This window comes from Carassius gibelio, chromosome A22 (genome assembly GCF_023724105.1).
Source record: "Carassius gibelio isolate Cgi1373 ecotype wild population from Czech Republic chromosome A22, carGib1.2-hapl.c, whole genome shotgun sequence".
Taxonomy (NCBI): domain Eukaryota; kingdom Metazoa; phylum Chordata; class Actinopteri; order Cypriniformes; family Cyprinidae; genus Carassius; species Carassius gibelio.
The window spans coordinates 14472062-14495014 of record NC_068392.1 but is presented as its reverse complement, the minus strand read 5'-3'; the positions used below and the strand labels follow the sequence as shown (position 1 = coordinate 14495014).

General features: G+C 36.0%; 2 protein-coding genes across 2 annotated transcripts in view; both read left to right on the top strand.

Moving 5' to 3' along the window:
• LOC127942477 (adhesion G-protein coupled receptor G7-like) overlaps positions 1-2992 on the top strand; it is a 163515-nt gene extending 160523 nt beyond the window's left edge. The window contains exon 10 of the mRNA XM_052538191.1: positions 2818-2992. Within this exon, the coding sequence (XP_052394151.1) occupies positions 2818-2916 (99 nt within the window). The 3' untranslated portion in view covers positions 2917-2992. The remainder of the gene's footprint in view (positions 1-2817) is intronic.
• Positions 1-22953, top strand: part of LOC127942648 (adhesion G-protein coupled receptor G7-like) — a 92454-nt gene that overhangs the window by 49171 nt on the left and 20330 nt on the right. The gene's annotated exons all lie outside the window — the stretch shown is intronic.

Below are 22953 nucleotides of genomic sequence, written 5' to 3'. Positions count from 1 at the left end.
CACCAAAACAGTGCAGTGCTTGGGTTCTCCAGGACCAGGATTGGGAAACACAGTCATCAGGTCATGAAAAGTTTGTCATTCGTCAAAAGTGTTCATCATGCTCAGTTGAACACTAGGTCAAATACAGGAAAGATGTCAAATAAGTAATCAAGTGGTCAAGTGCAAAGATGGCAAGTGTGGGTATTTGGACAGTGCAACAGTTTAAGAAACAACAAATGCTGTACAAATTATAACAGCAGGAATATTTGATAAAAGTTACAAACTATCACATACTGCTGCAAATGTCTGCCTCCGCAGCTTTCTGCCTTCTCCATTTCTGAAGGAATACCTCTCCAGAAACACCACTGGGATGACTGCTTCCTTTACGTCTTTTCAGCTCAAAATAAAAATAAAAATAATAAAAAAGGGAGAGAAAATAAAATTGAATTATATACAGAATGTTAATAATGATCTGTGAGCAAAATATTTAGATATAAACTGATATGAATGAACTGCAAGACGGAACAATAATTTTTGTATTATTTATTTATTTATAATTTGTTTTATTTGTTTATTTTTTTGGATTTACATTGAAAGGTATTAAAAGCATGGTACAGAGCATATGATTACTGTGATATCTGTCATATAAAAGCACATAAATCACTAACATTACAGTGATTCAAACATAGCTGGTTTTGTGATTATTGTATTGTTGTATTGATTATTAATATACCATAGTAAAACTACAGTTACTAATGTCCCGTTTACTGTGTTTTAACATTTATTACTATTTCAAGTGTCGTGATTACCATGATTTTACTACAAATACAACTTACATAATTTAACCTGAAATTAATATAAAATGGATCGATGGTCTATGGCACCTCACGTGACAGATAGAGTTTAATCACACTAATTAGCAGCTGTGTTCATTTATTTAAACACAATAAAACTCAAAGACAGCCGCAGATTACCGATATAATACAGCGATTAAACATATGGCACTAATCTGATTAATAAAGAAGACAGAATACATTTTATAAAAGGCATTGAAAGAGCGTATTTACAACTAATCACCCAAACTGTGGGACTGATGGCAAGTATCGCGATGTGTGCTGAATGAGACTTCTTGAACGTGATTTAATAGCGATAAACATCTCATGTCCTCGCGTCGAAATTCTGACGCCATAAGTTTCCCACTGAAAGCAATGAAGGTCATAGTGCATTGATATTTCGACACCGAGAGGCACATTTGGCTTCATAAAAGTGACGCTAGGGGGAGCTTGACCATGCTTCAGTTTTTGACGCCTTTGGAGTGAGAATGGGTTGGATCTGTGGGGAGTTGCATGGCCATGGATCCAAAATTTCAATGTAATGATACATTCATCCCTAAACCATAATTATCCTAAAGACTTCTTTTAAATTTCCTATAGACGAACTGCAAATGAGCAAACACTCAAAAAATAGGTCTCAGACGTTTCAGTGATGTATATGTGCTATCAGGGTTTACACTACAAACCTACAAACCATAGATTTTATGATTATGAAAATTAATTAAAATAAAATGATTGCACATCAGTTTGAAACATCACGCAGCATAATGGACTGTTTTTGTACTTTTAAACTAACTTTTTTTTTTTTTACACCAGAAGCTTGCACATTAAGGTTACAACACAGATAGCACACGTACGTCTGCAAGATGTCTGTTAAAGATCTTTAAAGAATCTGTATACAAACATCAGATAGATGTCTTTAAGATGCCAGTTTTACATTTATTCTAAATCATAAACATCCTAAAGACATCTCCTAAACGTCTATTTGACAACTGATAGGAAACGTCCTATAGATATATTGCAGATAACCAAATACAGATGTAAATGCAGACATCAAATACTGTGTGATGTACGTGTCCTATCAGGGAAGTAATGTGGATATCCTACAATAAAAAAAAAATAATAATAAAAAAAAACTTTTATTTGTACTTCTGTGTGTAAACAGATATTTTTAATGTATAAAAACATTCCCACACATTCTACACATTCCCCAGTTTTTCTCAGTCTTTATTTCTCTTCTTATTGCTGTAGTTGTTGGTTGGCGTCTCTGGACAAGGCGGGAAGGTTTGATCCGAAGCGGCCGATGTTGTGGGGTTTCTTGCTCCCTCTAGCGGTCATGTTGTGTTTTAACACATCTCTGCTTGTCTACTTCTCTCAAACCATCTGCTGTGCGAATCCCAACCTCAAGAGGTACGTAACTGAACCGTAACTGAATGGCCCATGTTTAAAACAAAGCTCAAGATTAATGTAATCTTAATTGATGCTGTTAACAACATTCCTTTACTAAAATATAATTTTGGTTAAAAAAGTTTGGAATTATTTCATGTGAGCAGTATCTGAGGTGTAACTCTCAGAGTGGCAACATTTGCAGTTTTGTAATAGTTCATATTTTCTATATTATTTAAATGTTCATATATTCTATATTATTTAAATGTTAATGTTGGTCCTTTATCTCACGGGGGACTCCTATGAAGAAGAAGATTTTGAGTAGTTTCTCTCTGGCTGTGGTGCTCGGTTTGTCCTGGATCGTTGGTTACTTTGTGCTCATCATTCATGACAAAACACTTTACATCATTCTCAGTGTGGCCTTCTGTCTCTGCAACACGACACAGGTGCGTTAATACACTATACTTATCATTTTTAATTTAAACTAACACTGAGGACTGTATTTTATGTTCAGAAAATATTTTTGTTCGATTTATTCAAGCTGATGTTTTAAGATATTAGGTATATCTCTGTCTTGCATTGATTGGTGACTGACCACTACATTTTCTGTTCTTTAAAGGGTGTTCAGATTTTCCTTTTATTCACACTGCAGTCTTATCTAAAGACAAGGACTCGACATAAACTGGATTCTAAGAATGAATCAAAGGGGGGACCTTAAAAATAATGGACACAAAAAGAGGACAACAGACAATATTATATACATTTTTGTGGTAGAAAACCATTTGTCTGTTGACATTCATTTTGATTAAATTTAATATCAAATGCATAGTCTCATATAATCATATTGTACAAGTAAAGTTGATAGAAAGTTAAGATATTACAATGCAGACAGTCCTTTAACCTTTGCTTTAGCCTTTAATTTTGTTTGGACTTGCTTTAGAACAAATTATGGATTTAAATTCACATTGTAGCCATAAAAAAAAAAAAAAAAAAAAAAAAAAAAAACTTTATCTGGAAATGCATGTGGTTTGTTTTATTTAATCTTTATGGATCTCAAGGTTCAGCCAATGTGAAACAACACATACTGTAACTACAATCTAAGGTACTATTTGTTACATATTAACATTGTCATGGATAAGTTTTACAAAAGGCAAGATGAAGATCTAATCTGATCTAAGATCTAACAGTATATATATATATATATATTAGGGGTGTAACGGTTCACAAAATTCATGGTTCGGTTCGGTACGATACACTGATGTCACGGTTCGGTTTGGTACGGTTCGGTACGTTTTAGATACAGCAAAATGTAAAAACATGTCAACTTTTCAGAATGCCGCAAGCGCACCGCGGGTCATGTGACAAGAACTAACCAATCAGCTTCATCCTTTCCCTTAACAACGTTGAAAGCTCAGCCAAGATGAAGGAACAGCTGATCATAGTTGTATATGGATTACAATTTTGAAATAAATTTAGTAGCAGAGCTAGTTTTTAGACGCGATATGTGCGCGATAAGGCGCTCACTCACTCAGCACGCGCTGAAGGCTCGTTGCAAAATGTCTAATGCATTTAACAGACCAGAAATAGAAGATCCTCCAATAACCAACAGGTCTGGTGTTTGGGTGCACTTTGGATTCCCTGTAAGCTGTAAGCTAAGGAATTTGTGTTATCTGTTGTTATTTTCCGTTCCCTTTTTGTTTTGTTATTATTTTTTAAATAAAAAGCAGTCAGTAGTAACAGCCGACCCGCCGTCTTCCTTCCTTCACAACGAACATTGTTACTATATATATATATATATATATATATATATATATATATAATACTCTCCCACAAGAAAGGCATATGAGTAACAGCACAACAAACCCCAAACATGTAACAAACCACCGAGCAAGCAATGACATGTGGGGCCAACATGTAGTTTACCAAAAAAAAAATTAAACTTGTCATCATTTACTCACCCTCATACAGGTTTGGAACAGCTTGAGGGTGAGTAAATGATTTCAAGTTTTTAATTCTCTATCTCTTCCATATGGAAGTCAGTGGCTACCAGCAACTGTTTGGTTATCAACATTCGCCAAAATATTTTATTTTTGTGTTCAACAGAAGAAAGAAACAGACAAAAGCAGGAATAACGAATCCTATACTCTAAAACATAGAGCCATTTCAGAATTCAAAAGCTTTTATAAAAACTGTTATTGCAAATAAAGAACCATGGTGCAGGAAACCAGGAACAAGGAACTCAGAACAAGATGAAAATAATCTCATTATAAAAAACCATGAACAAAGATGACTCATTTAAATCTTGAATTGCAGCTGTAAACTAAACATAATGAAAAAATAATAATAATAACAATAATAAAAAACAAAGATATGCAGTGATCAGACAAAATAATGTGAACATATGGGAAATAAGAAAGTTTACTGTATTAAGGTGTTAGTACAGATTTCAACCTTCTTAGAATAGATCAATACAAATTCTGGATAGTTTCCAGTTGAATGTTTTCCATAAAATAAAAGCATCTACCAGTTGCTTTAGTAAAATTCTCTGTAAAATTGTCCACAGTAGTTTGATAATATAAAAGCTAGCTGATTTGAAGTTCATCTTTGTGCTCCAACTTTCCAGAGGTCTCATTTCTAAATGTTACGTACGCACAAAATAGGAAATTGCGTACGCAGTTTTATACATATATATTGGGATTTATTAAAAAAATAAACCTGGCGTATATATGTATGCACCTTACGGACATTCTAGACCATGCGTACAAACTCTTTTTCCTGGTGTCAGAAAAGTAATTAAGTAAGGCATGATTTTAAAATCTGTTTTCATTTCAGTGTACACATTTACATTAAATATTCCACTCTAATTAATTTTCTATTTTGGTCTCATCCATCCAAAAAACATTTCTCCAGTATTCCTCTGGCTTGTCCACATGATCTTCAGCAATCTGCAGATGGGCAGCAATGTTTTTTTTTTTTTTTTTTTTTGGAGAGCAGTGGCTTTCTCCTTGCCATGGAGACCATGGTTATTCAGAGTTCTCCTGAAGATGGGTTCATAAACATTAACATTAGCCAATGTGAGAAAGACCTTTAGTTGCTTAGAAGTTAGCCTGCAGTCCTTTAAAACCTATTGGACTTTTACACGTCTTGCTATCAGAGTGATCTTTGTTGGTGGAGCACTCCAGTGGTCTTGAATTTCTGCCATTTCTACACAATCTGTCTGACTGTAGTCCAAACTCTTTGGAGATGGCACTGAAACCTTTTCTAGCCTGGTGAGCAACATCAATTCTCTTGAGGTGCCCAGAGATTTCATTTGTTTGTGCCATGATACACTTTCAAAAATATGACCAAACTCTGATAGGTCCCTGTTCTTTAATAAAACAAGGCACACACTGACACCTGTCATCTCACAGATTAAAAGCACCTCTGAACAGGTGGACTGTAATTTTACCTTCAAATTAACAGCTAATCCTAGAGATTCACAGATGTGTAATACTGGATCATTTTCCTAAATAAATAAATGACATATATTTCCATCTCATTTGTTGGATTGGGTTCTCTTTGTCAACTTTCAGGACTTGCATGAAAATCTGATGATTTCTTTAGGTTGTTGTTATTCAGAAATATAGGCAAATCTGAGGGGTTCACAAACTTTCAAGCAGCACTATAAAAAAAAAAAAAAAAAAAAAAAAAAAAAAATGTCAAATGCTCACCAAAGCTATGGAAAAAACAAAGTTACCATGATAAAAAAAGAAAAAAAGAAAAAAAGAAAAGAAAAGAAAAAACCTTAAATTAAAGGTATTTGTATGTGTGCTTGTATATATATTTCATATATGTAAAATATATTATATATTATATAGAGTAAAGCATTGCGCTATCAAGCGCAAGGTTGGGGGTTCGATTCCCCTAGGAACACATGATGGGTAAACATTTTGCATAAAAGCGTCTGCTAGATGCATTCATTCTATTTAATGTATATATATATATATATATATATATATATATATATATATATATATATATATATATATATATATATATATATATATATATATATATATATATATATCCTTCTTCAGATGTGCAGGAGAATGTCGATCAGGGTCCTTGTACAGCAATCACAGCTCTGTTGCAGTACTTCCTGCTGGCCACGTTTGCCTGGAACATCTTGTATGCAGCTCATGTGTTTTTCCTCATTAGAAATGCCCTCAATGGTCCGCCCCGAGCTTTCCACACCATTGCCATGACCGTCGGCTGGGGTACATTTAAATACACTTTAATTCTGTCTGCATACCTTGTAAATAAATAATGCTATTTAAAACTTTATATACTGATGTCATGTTATAGTATGCTAATATTAATATTCTATACTATTTAGTTAATATACTACTATAACAATAAATAAAAGATCGTTTTAAATGATATATGTGAATTAAGGCTTCACAACATTATTACGTACAATATGGAAATGGATATTCCTTTTGAGATTAGCTGAAGATTGCATTTTAGTTTAGTTATTAATTTATTCTTATTATTAAAGATTAACTTTAAGTGAGTAAAAGTAGCCTAATCTTAAGATATAAAATAAGAAAGGAGCATAGGGATAATCATATCATTTATAATAATCATTCTGAAAAATCATATTCATATATTATATATCTCTAGGTCTGCCTGCTGTTATTGTCGGCGTCTCACTGTCCACCACCTACAGCTTTAGGAACCCTTTAGGATATCGACAAGAGCAGTTGTAAGTAAAAAAATCACTTCTATTGCTTTATCCACTTTATATTTCACAGTGGAAGTAAGCTCTTTCTTGTGAATCTGCAAGACTTCCATTTTTTTTTATCCTCTAGAGTTAAATAACTAGAAGAATAACATTCAGTAAATGAAAAAAAACTCTTCCCAGATAGCACAAGTACATCTACAAGATGTCTGTTAAAGATCTTTAAAGCATCTGCTGTATACAAACATCTGATAGACGTCTTTAAGATGCCAGTTTTACATTTATTCTAAATCATAAACATCCTAAAGACACCTTCTAAACGTCTATTTGACAACTGATAGGAAACGTCCTATAGATATATTGCAGATAACCAAATACAGAAGTAAATGCAGACAGCAAATACTCTGTGTTGTACGTGTCCTATCAGGGAAGTAATGTGGATATCATACAAAAAAATACATAGAATTTTATTTGTAGTTCTGTGTGCAAACAGATGTTCCCTTTCGAGGAAACTTCGAACTGCGTCCTCTAGGGGGCGCTTTGGGGAACACCTCGTCGTGACCCGTGTCTGAAGCATACAATGAAAAAACATCAACTTGTTGGCCGGCGACAGCCTCCGACGTCACTACCGGCGCGACTATAAATCAGCACCAGGAGAACACATCATTATCTTCTTCATCTTCAACTGACTGTTTTGTTTGAAGCGTGCATCTGAAAGAACCGGGAAAGGCCATCTTTTTTTTTTTTTTGTCATGGCGACAACTAGCAAGCGTTTAGACGATGTGTGCATCCGTGTCAGCGTTATTTGACACCCGATGACACACACGATCTTTGCGTCATTTGTTTGGGTGAAGAGCACGCACGCGATGTCTTTGAGGAGGCAATCTGCATGCATTGTGAGCGTTTTTTCAATGGAAAAAGCTCCGCTCTCGTTCGTCTCTCTTCTTATCATGGCGACAACTACAGTAGCAAGCATTTAGATGATGTGTGCATCCGTGTCAGCGTTATTTGTCACCCGATGACACGCGCGATCTTTGCGTCATTTGTTTGGGTGAAGAGCAGGCATGCAATGTCTTTGAGGAGGCAATCTGCGTGCATTGTGAGCGTTTTTTCAATGGAAAAAGCTCTGTCTGTCCAAGCTGAGGCGGGAAAAAAATGAGCTCGTAAGAATACAGGTGGATCTGTCTGAATGGTTTAAAGAGGGACAATCCCCTTCGCGATCTTAAAAAAAAAAAGAAAAAAAAAAGGCGGTAGCGGACAAGAGAGAGCCTTGGGAGGATGATGTTATATTTTTAACACTTTATCACACTGAGGTTAGTGCTCTGCTGGGTTTTTACTGAGGAAAAGCTGGAGATATTTGAGGATGGTGAAAAAGCTGAGACTGAGCCTTCTCAATTCTCCTGCCCTGCGTATGTAGAGCTGTTGGAGGTTATTGAGCGAAAATTACCTTTTGACCATAGCCCTCCAGCTCAGGTGAGCCTTTCATTTGTGCATGATCTCCATACAGAGATTAAAAAAAAAAATGAAAGATTTTCTTCTCGCATCTATCGGTTTCGGCATTAAAGTAATCTGCCAACATCGAGGTGATGCGTGAACCACGGATCTCTCTCCGTGCTACCAAGCAGGCCGCCTCCGCCATGGGCAGGACTATGGTGGCCATGGTGGCAGCGGAGAGACATCTGTGGATGAACAGACATCGGGAGGAAAGAAAATGCTTTCTGCTCGATGCTCAGGTTTTGCCTTCTGAACTTTTCGGTATTTCCGTTGAGGCGGCGATTTGAGAAGTTCAGGGAGACAAAGGCGCGCTCTGCTGCTTTCAGATCCTTCGTTCCACGAAGGTCCAGGTCTGAGCCCAAACAACATAGGGGTCCTGGCCTGTCTCGATCTGAGGATCAAAGATGGGCACAGAAGGCTACTGTCGCAACTCACGCTCCTCCCCCACTCGCGGGCAAGAGTGAGGTAAGCAGAACCTAAGGGGTATGATCTAGACGAGGCAGCGTTCTCATCCGAATCGGAGTGATACTGAGGTATCTACTAGTTCTTTGGGGATTTTTAACCCTCTGGAGAAAATACTCTGCAAACTTTCTGAAATCTTGTACGATAAGGGTTACGCGCTCCGCTTCGTTCCCTTTTTTGAGATGATTAGACCTTGGTTCCTTGGGCTCCATTCAGCCAGTGTGTATTTGTTTATACACCTCAAGCATCGCTTCCCTCAACATGAGGGGCTATTTGGGTGATTCTCGTGGTAATGTAGCAGCACTCCCTTTTTTCCAAAAAAGGGTCGCCTATGAGTGCGCTGCTTGGAGATCTGCTCTAATATGAGGAGTTATCTGTTTTTTCCCCAGAGCGCTCCAGTATTGTTTCCATAGATCGAGTTGATGACTTTCAATCATACTGTTTTGAGATGCAACATTCCATCTATGAGCTGCTCTATCGGAGTGCCACGAGAGCCCCTCCTTAGAACAGTATTTGAAATTCCATGCTATGGTAAGTGTGCACGTGTAGTCTTTTCACACTTTCTGAAATCAACACTGTGGTAAGTTCGCCCGCTAGTGTTCTGCGTTCTTTCTAAAATCCTATATGGTGAGGGCTTTGCGTGGTTGCTTCGTGCCCTTTCTTGAGTCGGTTAAAGCCCCGTTCTTCCTGGGCGCCACTCCACCCAGGTATCCTCCGATACCTATCTAGAACAGGGTGTTACTACTAGAGTACTGTTGGGACAGCTCTTTCGATAAGTTTTTGCAAAAGCTAGGGGTAGCCCCTGTGTGACAGGCAAGACTTAGGTAGTAGAAAAGTGCTAGTTTCTTAGCCGTATCCCTTTAAAGGAATCGTTCATGATTCCAAGCCTTCAGCTCTACCCCGGGCCAAGGCCCTACAGGTAATTTGGGTATGTAGCTTAGGCCTTTGGCCATAAGGGATAATGTCATGGACAGCCGTCGAACCGTCCCAGGGGCGCCCCCCGGTGAAATGGTAGAGTTGGTACTTAGTGTTTGCGATGATTCTTGCCTGCAATTCCCTCAGCATGGCGGCGTGGGTATACTGTTCCCCATAGTGTCCCCTCAGAGGACGCAGTTCGAAGTTCCCTTGACAGGGAATGTCTCAGGTTACGAATGCAACCATGGTTCCCTGAGAGGGAATGAGACACTGCGTCCTCTAGCTCCCTGCCATGCTTCGGACGCAAGCTTCACGAAGAAGATAAGTGACGGGTCCTACGGACTCTTATTTATAGTCGCGTTGGTAGTGACGTCAGAGATGTCGCCGGCCAACACGTTGACGTTTTCTAAAGTATGCTTCAGACACGGGTCACAACGAGGTGTTCCCCATAGTGTCCCCTCAGAGGATGCAGTGTCTCGTTCCCTCTCAGGGAACCATGGTTACATTCATAACCTGAGACATTTTATTTATTCTTTATAGATCTCAAGGTTCAGCCAATGTGAAACAACACATACTGTAACCACAATTTAAAGTACTATTTGTTATATATTAACATTGTCATGGATAGGTTTTACAAAAGGCAAGATGAAGATCTAATCTGATCTAAGATCTAACAGTATATACAGTACAGACCAAAAGTTTGGAAACATTACTATTTTTAATGTTTTTGAAAGAAGTTTCTTCTGCTCATCAAGCCTGCATTTATTTGATAAAAAATACAGAAAAAACAGTTATATTGTGAAATATTATTGCAACTTAAAATAATAGTTTTCTATTTGAATATACTTTAAAAAAATAATTTATTCCTGTGATGCAAAGCATAATTACTCCAGCCTTCAGTGTCACATGTAACATCCAGTCTATCACATGATCATTTAAAAATCATTCTAATATTCTGATTTATTATGAGTGTTGGAAACAGTTCTGCTGTCTAATATATTTGATGAATAAAAGGTTAAAAATAACTGCATTTATTCAAAATAAAAATAAAAATTCTAATAATATATATTCTAATAATATATTTTCTTTACTATCACTTTTTTATCAATTTAACACATCCTTGATGAATAAAAGTATTGATTTTATTTAAAAAGAAGAAAGAAAAAAAAAATACTGACCCCAAATTACTGACCAGTAGTGTATATTGTTATTACAAAATATTTATATTTTAAAAACATAGCTTTTTTTTTTTTTTTTTTTTTTTACTTTTATTCATCAAAATATCCTAAAAAAGTATCAAATGTTCTGAAAAATTATTAAGCAGCAGAACTGTTTCCAACTTTGCTAATGAATCATCATATTAGAATGATTTCTAAAGGATCATGTGATAATGATCCTAAAAATTCAGCTTTGCATCACAGAAATAAATGATAATTTAAAGTATAATAATTTTTTTAAAAATTATTTTAAATTGTAATAATATATCACAATATTATTATTATTTTTTTTTTCTGTGTTTTTGATCAAATAAATGCAGGCTTGATGAGCAGAAGAAACTTCTTTCAAAAACATAAAAAATAGTAATGTTTCCAAACTTTTGGCCTGTACAGCACAACAAACCCCAAACGTATAACAAACCACCCAGCCAGCAATGACATGTGGGGCCCACATATAGTTTACCAAAAATAATTTTAAAAACTTGTCATCATTTACTCACCCTCATACAGGTTTGGAACAGCTTGAGGGTGAGTAAATGATTTCAAGTTTTTAATTCTCTTTTAAATCTCTTCCATATGGAAGTCAGTGGCTACCAGCAACTGTTTGGTTATCAACATTCACCAAAATATATTATTTTCTGTTCAACAGAAACAGACAAAAGCAGGAATAATGAATCCTATACTCTAAAACATAGAGCCATTTCAGCATTAAAAAGCTTTTTCAGGACGATATGGTAAACAAAAACTGTTATTACACATAAAGAACCAGAGTGCAGGAAACCAGGAACAAGGAACTCAGAACAAGATGAAAACAATCTCAACATAAAAGACCATAAACACAGATGACTCCTGTGAATCTTGAATTGCGGCTGTAAACTAAGCATAATGAAAAAAATAAATAAAATAATAACAATAATAAAAAACAAAGATATGCAGTGATCGGACAAAATAATGTGAACACATGTTAAATAAGAAGGTTTACTGTATTAAGGTGTATGCCACTTTTCACCGCATTTGTCTTTAGTACAGATTTTGACCTTCTTAGAAAAAATCAATACAACTTCTGAATAGTTTCCAATTGAATGTTTTCTATAAAATAAAAGCATCTACCAGTTGCTTTAGTAAAATTATCTGTAAAACTGTCCACTGTGGCTTGATAATATTAAATCTAGGTGATTTGAAGTTCATCTTTGTGCTCCAACTGTCCAGAGGTCTCATTTCTAATTGTTACGTAAGCACAAAATAGGAAATTGCGTACGCCGTTTTATACATAAATATCGGGATTTATAAAAAATAAACCCGGCGTATATATGTACGCACCTACCAGACATTCTAGACCATGCGTACAAACTTTTTTTCCTGGTATGAGAAAAGTAATGAAGTAAGGCAATATTTTAAAATCTGTTTTCATTTCATTGTACACGTTTACATTAAATATTCCACTCTCATTAATTGAGATAAGCAGCAAACTTACATAGTCTTTTTGCAGAATTGAAACAAAAATGGATTATGAATTTAGACATATTTAGTAGAAGTGCTTGATCACTTTTCCAATTCTATTTACACTGAAATAAATATAGACTTAAAATAACTAAAATAACTGAGGTCTGTGGTGTTTTTGTATTCAAGTTTATTTTTATTTGTATAGCGCTTTTTACAAAATAAATCGTTACAAAGCAACTTTACAGAAAATTATGTTTCTACAATATTTAGTAGTAGCTAGTAGTTTGTGCACATTTGACAGGATTTTAGAAAAAATAATAATAATAATACAAGACGTAGTCAGCTAGACGATGAACTATCAATATTATTAATTAAGTTATTATATGATTCAGTCACACATTTAGCAATAATTGTTAGTTCTGTTTGTTGATTCAAGGTTAGCATCATCTGGGGTCCTCTGAGGGTCAGCATCATCTCTTCTCAGGTGTTCTGGATCCAGACTGGAGCTTGTTTAAATCCTAGTTAACACGGGTTGTAAATCCCGTGGCGAAACATAGAAACAAAATACAGACATCATTTGCATAGCTGCTGATCCAACAAAGTAAAATTAGTTTAACCCGAGCTAATGAATAAAAATGCAACTTTGAACAGATGCAACTACACTCACAATTAAAAAGATACATTATTCGAATGCTTGGCGAAAGAGATGTGTTTTTAATCTAGATTTAAACAGAGAGAGGGTGTCTGAACCCCGAACATTATCAGGAAGGCTATTCCAGAGTTTGGGAGCCAAATGTGAGAAAGCTCTACCTCCTTTAGTGGACTTTGCTATCCTAGGAACGACCAAAAGTCCAGCGTTTTGTGACCTTAGGGTGCGTGATGGGTTGTAACGTGGTAGAAGGCTAGTTAGGTACGCTGGAGCTAAACCATTTAGGGCCTTATAGGTAAGTAATGATAATTTGTAACTGATACGGAACTTAATAGGTAGCCAGTGCAGAGACTGTAAAATTGGGGTAATATGATCATATTTTCTTGACCTCATAAGGACTCTAGCTGCTGCATTTTGGACTACCTGTAGCTTGTTTATTGACGAAGCAGGACAACCACCTAGAAGTGCATTACAATAGTCCAGTCTAGAGGTCATGAATGCATGAACTAGCTTTTCTGCATCAGAAACAGATAACATGTTTCGTAGCTTGGCAATAATTCTAAGATGGAAGAATGCAGTTTTTGTAACATTGGAAATATGATTTTCAAAAGACAAATTGCTGTCTAATATAACACCCAGATTTTTGACTGTAGAGGAAGTAACAGTACATCCGTCTAGTTGCAGATTGTAATCTACAAGATTCTGTGTAGTGTTTTTTGGTCCAATAATTAGTATCTCTGTCTTATCCGAATTTAATTGGAGAAAATTGTGTGTCATCCAATCTTTTACATTTTTAACACACTCTGTTAGCTTAGATAATTGGGAAGTTTCATCTGGTCTCGTTGAGATATATAGCTGAGTATCATCCGCATAACAGTGGAAGCTAATTCCGTATTTTCTAATAATATTACCAAGGGGCAACATATATATTGAAAATAGAAGGGGACCTAGGACGGATCCTTGTGGCACTCCATATTTTACTGATGATAAATGAGATGACTCCCCATTTAAGTAAACAAAATGGTAGCGATCGGACAGGTAGGATCTAAACCATCTTAGAGCCTGCCCTTGAATACCTGTATAGTTTTGTAATCGATCTATGAGTATGTCATGATCTATGGTGTCGAACGCAGCACTAAGATCAAGTAAGACTAGAAATGAGATGCAGCCTTGGTCTGACGCAAGGAGCAGGTCATTTGTAATTTTAACAAGTGCAGTTTCTGTGCTATGGTGGGGCCTAAAACCTGACTGAAATTCTTCATACATATCATTTTTATGCAGGAAGGTGCTCAATTGAGCAGACACAACTTTCTCTAAAATTTTAGACATAAATGGAAGATTTGAAATAGGCCTATAATTTGCCAGTACACTAGGATCTAGTTTTGGTTTCTTAATAAGAGGCTTGATAACCGCCAGCTTGAATGGTTTTGGGACGTGTCCTAAAGTTAACGACGAGTTTATGATATTGAGAAGCGTTTCTTGTGCTACAGGTAACAGCTCTTTCAGTAATTTTGAGGGTACAGGATCTAATAAACATGTTGTTGGTTTAGATACAGTGATAAGTTTATTTAGCTCTTCCTGTCCTATGGTTGTAAAGCACTGCAGTTTATCTTTGGGTGCGATGGATGAAACGGAAGTGTTAGACGCTGTAGAATCTACATTCGCTATTGTATTTCTAATGTTATCTATTTTATCAGTGAAGAAATTCATAAAGTCATTACTATTTAACGTTGGTGGAATATTTGAATCAGGTGGCATCTGGTAATTTGTTAACTTAGCCACTGTGCTAAATAAAAACCTAGGATTGTTTTGGTTATTTTCAATGAGTTTGTGTATATGCTCTGCCCTAGCAGTTTTTAGAGCCTGTCTATAGCTGGACATACTGTTTTTCCATGCAATTCTAAAAACTTCTAAGTTAGTTTTTCTCCATTTGCGTTCAAGACTACGAGTTAATTTCTTGAGAGAGTGAGTATTACTGTTATACCATGGTACAGTACGTTTTTCTCTAACTTTTTTCAATTTGATTGGGGCAACAGCTTCTAATGTATTAGAGAAAATAGTGCCCATGTTGTCAGTAATTTCGTCTAATTCGTGTGTATTTTTGGGTACAAATAGCAGTTGAGATAGATCAGGCAGGTTATTTGCGAATCTTTCTTTGGTGGCTGGAACAATAGTTCTGCCCAGACGGTAACGCTGCGACATATAGTTAATATCAGTTATACGCAGCATGCACGATACAAGGAAATGGTCTGTAATATCATCACTTTGAGGTACAATATCTATAGCAGTAAGATCGATTCCATGCGATATAATTAAATCTAGTGTATGATTAAAACGATGAGTGGGCCCGGTGACATTTTGCTTGACTCCAAAGGAGTTTATTAGGTCAGTAAACGCAAGTCCTAATGTATCATTTGCATTATCAACGTGAATATTAAAATCTCCCATGATTAGCGCCTTATCAACTGTAACTAGAAGGTCTGAGAGGAAATCTGCAAATTCTTTCAGATTTTTTGTATGTGGCAGCCGGCTTAAAAGATGTTCACCTTATCATCAAAACTGCATCAATTTAATTTGATTTTAATTGTTTAAAACAACAGAAATACTATTTGGCCAGTAGAAAGGAATGAGACCAAATATATTTTAAAATATTTAGCTGAGAACTATTTTAAACAGTTTTGTTTTTAGGGATTTTTATTTTTATATATTTATGCTAAAACATAAGGATGCTGGCTGATTTTTAGCTATAAAAATTGTGTATGGCACAAATAGTATTTATAGTCCATATCTCATATTTCCTTAATGTCTTGAACCTTAAACAGTTTTGAATATGGTGTCATGTGGATGTGAATATGCATGGTAATGATATGCAGATGAGGTTATGCATAGTAGAACTAGGCGTTGTAAGCTCCATATATGGTGATTTCGGGGAGGAGTCGAGATGGAGAAGCACTTACACACAATCTTCCCCTGACAGGGATTTATAAAGGGATTTTTGCGCAGGTCTGCCAAAATGTAGCTTCTGTGCCTATATGTACACTTTTAGGATGATATAAAGTATACATAGAGAGAGTTGTATAAATGAGACCCCAGGTTTTATGATCACAACACCTTTTCAGCATTTTAGCTCTTGGGATTAAAGTTTTAGCAGTTGCAGACCTTATATGGATGTTGGCTTTGTTAGGTTCTCTGGGGTCAGTTTTTTTTTGTGGAAACGTTATCAAGGTAGATATTGAAGGTTTTCTGTCACTTTACTTCAGTTGTTCTTTGTTGGTTGGACCTACTACTTCTTAATGTTCATTGGTCCTTTTCATTCACTTTCAGTTTTCAGACACTTTTCTTTTCTGCAGATGAAATCTGGTCATGCTCTGTCATAATCATAAAGACTGTTGTTCTCAAAACACCAAACAATTAGACTTAAGGTTACAGATAAAAAAACAACAACAAACAAAAAAAAAAAAAAAAACACAGACACAAACACACACACACACACACACACATATAGTGTGTGTCTCTCTCTCTCTGTGTGTGTGTGTGTGTGCGTGTGTGTGTGTGTGTGTGTGTGTGTGTGTGTGTGTGTATATATATATATATATATATATATATATATATATATATATATATATATACACATTATATCCCATAATAATAGGTTTCCCATTATTTTGTCTAGCCTCTGTATGTGCGCTGTGAATATAACAGACCAATATGTAATATACTATTATTGTGCAGTGCTGTTGTCATTTTAGTTTTTCATTAACATTAGATTGATTGTAAATGGATAGCTGTTTTCTGAAGGACTGATGGACTTCCCACTCCAGCAATGATCCAGCCCTGCCTCTGCTTTATAAACCAGACAGAAACAAGAGGAGTTAGTTAGTAGTTAGTTTTATAAATGTCATATCTAATACGTGTGAAATGGATTACTCTCTGCTGCTCTTAATCTGTACCTCAGGTAAGGCGTAACATTTTGGTGTAGGATTCATTTTGAAACTCAGGATTATTTTTCACTCAGAATCTGCTAGTAACTTTCTCAAATAGTTACAAATAACTCAAATAAACTTTTTTTGTTTTGTTTTTGTTTTGAAGATGAAAATTTTATTTTCTTAAAAAAAAAAAAAAGCTCTCCAAGAATAAATGATAAAGCAGCATGTCAGTATATTAATGATAATTAATAATCAGTATATTCTAATCAATTATCTGTCATTATTATTATATAAAAATAGTCAGGTTATTGATTCTCTTTTGTAATGTTTTTTTTTTTTTTTTTCTTTCTAGTTTATTTACAGTACCACAAGACACTTTCTGTGTTTTGTTTCTTTCTTTACCATACCATTGCATTTACTAGTGAAAAAAGAAATAAATAATTAAAATAAAAAACAAATTTGTACATACTGCTCTTTAGGCATACTGTTTTTTTGTTGTTGTTTTTTTGCATACAATACAGTAGTCAGTTGTTAGTCAGACTGAGGGCCCTATCATACACCTGACGCAATGTGACGCCAGGTGCAATGCTAATGGTTTTTGTTAGTTTCAGCCCGATGCAGTTGTAAATTTTGTACGTCCTGCGCCACGTTGTTTAAAGGTCCCGTTTTACACGCTTTTTTGAAGCTTTGATTGTGTTTACAGTGTGCAATATAACGTGTTTATTTTTCGCATGTAAAAAAACAGTATTTTTCACACAATTCACTTATCTGTATACTGCTGTTTTCACTGTCATAAAAACAGGCTGATGTCTTCCTTGTTCTGTAAAGTCCCTCCTTCAGAAATACGTAACGAGTTCTGATTGGGCCAGCGGCTCCTGTGTTGTGATTCGGCACCAGCTTACAGCACGGTGTCCTCCTGCAAATGGGATTGGGCTAGTTTTGGAGTAGTTTTGAGAAGCAAGTTGGCAGGAGCATGTGCTGGAGATGTATAATCAAAGGAGCGTTTTTACTGATGAGATGAGCATGAAAATCGAATTCGTTTTTTTGCACAGCCCTAACATCTAGTTAACAAAGCTAAACAGTGTTGCCCTTTGTGTAATAAGTTACAGAAACTGTTAAACGCACCAACTTAAATAATAAAATACACTTACCGGTTGTGGTCCATAAACAACACCTTCTCCAGACAAAGAGGGAACTGCTCCATCTGTCAAGAATAATCTTTGTGCGAATCCGGCATTAAACTACTGAAAACAACAGTGTTTCAAACGACTTGGCGACAAACACAAACACAGCTCTTCCTTCTCCGGCGGAGCGCAACAAGGCCACGACCCCCTTTTTGTGAATTCATGTGGGCGGTGGTTAGTCAAAAAACTATTTTAGTGACGTAATTACTGCAGGAACTAGAGGGATGTAGTCCAAACGGGTCATTTTTTTGTAGGCGAATTCTGTTAAATCAAGTATCTCGCTTGGCATTGAACTTTGAGCTTTAGAATTTTACAGATATTATTTATACTCTAACAGCAACATTACACACTAACTAAAGTTTAAAACATGGAATCACGAAGAAGGGGACCTTTAAAAAGCAAATGCATTTGCACCCATTTGGGCGCCCATGGGCATGCTGATCTGTAGAATTGTATTTAGACTTTAGACTAGTAATGTTTGTATGTAGTACTGTGCAAAAGTCTTATGCCACTAGTATTTTCACAAAAAAAAAAAAAAAAAAACATAATGGGTTTAAGCGAGCCATAACCTCCTGCTCTCTCTAGTGAAGCCAATAAGGAAGTGACTAAAACTGCAATTCATCGACTGGCCGCTTGAGACTAGCTGCAGAAGGGAGTCAGTCCCATAGACTCCCAATGTTAAAATACCCAACTTTACAGCAGAAAAAAAACATGTTTACAGCCTGGTGCAAAAAATTATTTTGGTCTAAATAGCTAATTTTGCCCTTCATGAAAACTGTGAGGGGGTGAATTTTTTTATAACTCATCCGTTTAAATTATATTAAGACTTAAAATTCTGCATAATTAAGGGCGTGGCCACTTGCTGACACTGTACCGCTCTGCACACTTTAGGCTTCAAAAACACACTTCAGGAGTCTACGGGTGACGTCACGGACACTACGTCTATCTTTTTATACAGTCTATGGTTTTAAGTCAGTTATTCCTATCTTTTGCTGTAGTGTGAATTTTCAGAAGTAAATATCAGTTTCCTTTTCCAAACATTGGTTTTGTTTGCACATGGAGTATGACAGCAGCCAGTGCTCCACACAGAGATCTGATCTCACCACCATCCAGTCTGTCTGGAATAACATGAAGAAACAGAACAAACTTAGACAAACTATATCCAGAATAATTGTGGCAATGTCTCCAAGACACTTCAAGAAATCTACATGAAAAGCTACCTGAAAAACAATGTGCAAGTGCACATAGGGCAAAAGCTTTTTTTAACACATAGTGTGGTCAAACCAAATGTTGATTTAATTTAGTTAATAGAAGTTCATTAATGAAATCTATTTATTGGATTATTCTTTACATAAGTGCGGAAAACTTTGCACAATACTGTAGCTTTGCATGTTTATTGAAACATTTTGGAGACATTGCCACAGTTCTTCTGGACTGAGTCTTTCTCAGTTCGTTCTGTTTCTTCATTTTACTCTAGACAGACTTTTATGGGCTTGACTAAAGTTTAATATGTACAATTTATAAATCTATAATATAGTTTATGTGAAGAATTGTTTAAATCCCTTAAATTAAAAAGTTGTTATATATTTCAGAGCCTGTCAGTCAAGTGTTAAAAATAATGGCTTTCAATTATACTGTAATGTTGAATCGCTATAATTATTAGGGAAAATTTAGGCTAAGCAACAGCATTCACCAACCACTGTCCACTATTATTTTTAACAAAAATGCAATGAGCTCGTAATCATAAATCGTAATTAGTACGTTTACGATAGCACGTGAAGACTGCAGAGAAGTGCTCGCTCGGCACAATGGAGTGCAATGTTTAGTTTACTTTGTTTCTTATTATATTGAGTCATATGGGACGGCCCTCTCACAATATATTGCTGTACGCATCGATCGCTTTTGTCGATTAGAAATAGTCATGCAGTCATGCAGCTCGTATCAGAAGATCTGTACTCCGGTGCGGTTAGGATTCACACTCACTGATCTATATATAACTGAACCCACCTCTTCCAACTGTGCCAGGGACTGCTAAACGCAGCAATCACACTAGTCAAATGAACCAGGCTTTAAGATTGCCTATTGTGAGCAACCTCAAATTTGGAGCACAGCTCAGGTTGTAAACAGAAATAAAGTTTAAGTTGACACTTTTGACTACCATGCAAACAGCACCAGAGTTTTAAACTATAAATGTGTACTCATATCAGGGTCCCCGCGGGTCCTTAAAAAGTCTTGAAATGTCTTAAATACAATTTTCGATTTTTAAGGTCTGAAAATGTCTTGAATCCTGGAATTTTCCATATGAATGTCTTAAATTTCATGTGGGATCTTAAATTTCATGTCCCACTCGTCATTTTTATTTATTTTTTCAACCGCAATTTGACCAGCGTAACATTTGGGGGCAGCACTTCGTGGGTGCAACCTGCATCATTCCATATGTCACATACGAGTAAGTGATTGATGAACGCGTAGCGCTGATGGTTCGCCACCACGGCAGTTTGCGAAATCGCAAGCATGGGCAAAGACGATAAAGCTGTGGACAAGACCACGATTGTCAGGTCTCGCTATCTTGGTTCTCAGTTTTTGAGCCCCTCAACGGCAGAAGACTTGCTGTAGCACTTTAAGGTAAGACTCTAAAAGTATCATTTAAAATTATTTGAATATGTTAAAATGCTTCATGTGTTTTTGTTATTTCCTAATGAATATTTGGGACAATATATCGATGCGTCACAATTCTTGGATTGATTTAAATTTTTCCGAATGCATTGTGAATTGATTATGAGGTTAGTTTTTGCACATTGCGCTCTAGGCTAGTTTTTAACCGAACACTCAAATGCTCACGACGAAGAGCGCTCGCGCGTTCTGCTGAGTCTGATTATGTAATTGATATATTGCTTTTATGACGCGAGATTAATGTAAATGCCCCACTGCAAACACCCTTGTACTTCGCTTCAACCTTTTCGAACTGTATTAATTATTATTTTATAGTAGGTTCAAGTGGTGTGTGTAAGGCATCTAAAGCACGCAGTGGCATCTGCTGTTAAAAACTAAACTAAGAATTGATTCGAGAGAGAATCGCGATGCATTCAGAAAAATTGGAATCGATCCAGAATAATTTCTCGATTCAAAATGCATCGATATATTGTCCCAGCCAATCAGTTAAAAAAATGTTGTGGGTGGGTGACATCTAGGCATAGGACTACTGCATTATGGATGGAAAGCAGAGCTGTAAATAACTTTATTGTATAAAGCATTCAATACGCATTATGCTTCTTGCATTTTTTTATGTGAAAAGTAAAATTGAATTGAATTAAATAATGTAGCCCAGTTCATAGTTAGACTCCAAATATCTGTTTTGTGCTTCTCAATTTTAGGTTAACAACGTTGACACTGAACCCTATCACATAGGCCCAATTTGTGAGCATTCACTATTATGGCTTAACTTGTTTCTCAAACATTTTTTCTTTCAAATCAAGGACCACTTAGCCAATAAAAAAAAAAAAAAAAAAAAAAAAACTTGACATATTTGGCTTAATGATCATCCCTAATGCATGTAAAAATGTAGGCCATTTTAGTCTTCTGAAACCATGGCTAACTTCACCTGCTAATAATGTGCATGATTAGAAAATAAGTCATGAGAAGTGAATTGGAAATGTTCAACGGTGTCACAGTCCATGTCAGTCATTTTGGTTGATGACTTTTGCTCACAGACCCTCCTTGGTAATCTGGCATGCCTCCAGTGGTCCCCAGACCACAGTTTGAGAATCACTACTTTAGACAAACCATCTAATCTAGTGTTCCTGTAGCTCTAGCAAGCAAGCAAGTTTGGGGGTTCAATTCCCCGGGAACACATGATATGTAAAAATTGATAGCCTGAATGCACTGTAAATCGCTTTGGATAAAAGCGTCTGCTAAATGCATAAATTTAATCTGAGTGAACATGAATGAAAATGTTATCATTCTTGAGGTGGACTTTGTTTTGATTTTATTTTTTTATAATTTCAGGAGGGCACCAAGGAACTTAATTTAAGGAACATGCTTTCTGTGTCAATGGATGTATCCACAGTAAATTGGAAAGTCATGGATCTCCTACAACTGGAACATGCAATAAATTTCTGATCCTGATCTTTCCTACAATTGTCTGTCATTCATTAGGTCTATGCATAGATTATTGAATGTGCTTGCATTTATCTGTGTCTGAAATGACATAGAAAACACTAATCAGACCCTGAACAACATTTTCTTGGGGGAGAACCCCCAAACCCAGCTCAAGGCTATTAGGCAGCAACATTTAACCATAATTTAGATCAAGTATGATGAAATGGGCTTTTGTAATGTCCTGGGGCTGTCTTCCATGTCTTTTTCAAACTGCTATGAGGGGCCAGAATTTAGAAATGACCTGAAGTACCTTAAAGGCTGATAGTTTATACATAGTCAACCATGTCAGGGTTGTAAGGTCAATCAGCACTTGGTATAAAAGTTTTTGCGCCCCTTTGACCTGTCTTGAGCGTGGTTGTGCCACACTAATGCTTCGCCACATCAATCTGTGTTGTCGGACTGAACATTTCCCTTTTTTTTTGTTTAGATAAAGTCTTAAATTTTCCTTTTAGAGGACTTAAAAAGGTCTTAAAAGTCATTAAATTTGCTGTTAAAAAATGTGAAGATACCCTGCATATGTATGTGTGTGAGAAAATATCATATACTGTGTTAAAAATTAAATAAATAACACAGCGCATGAAAACAGT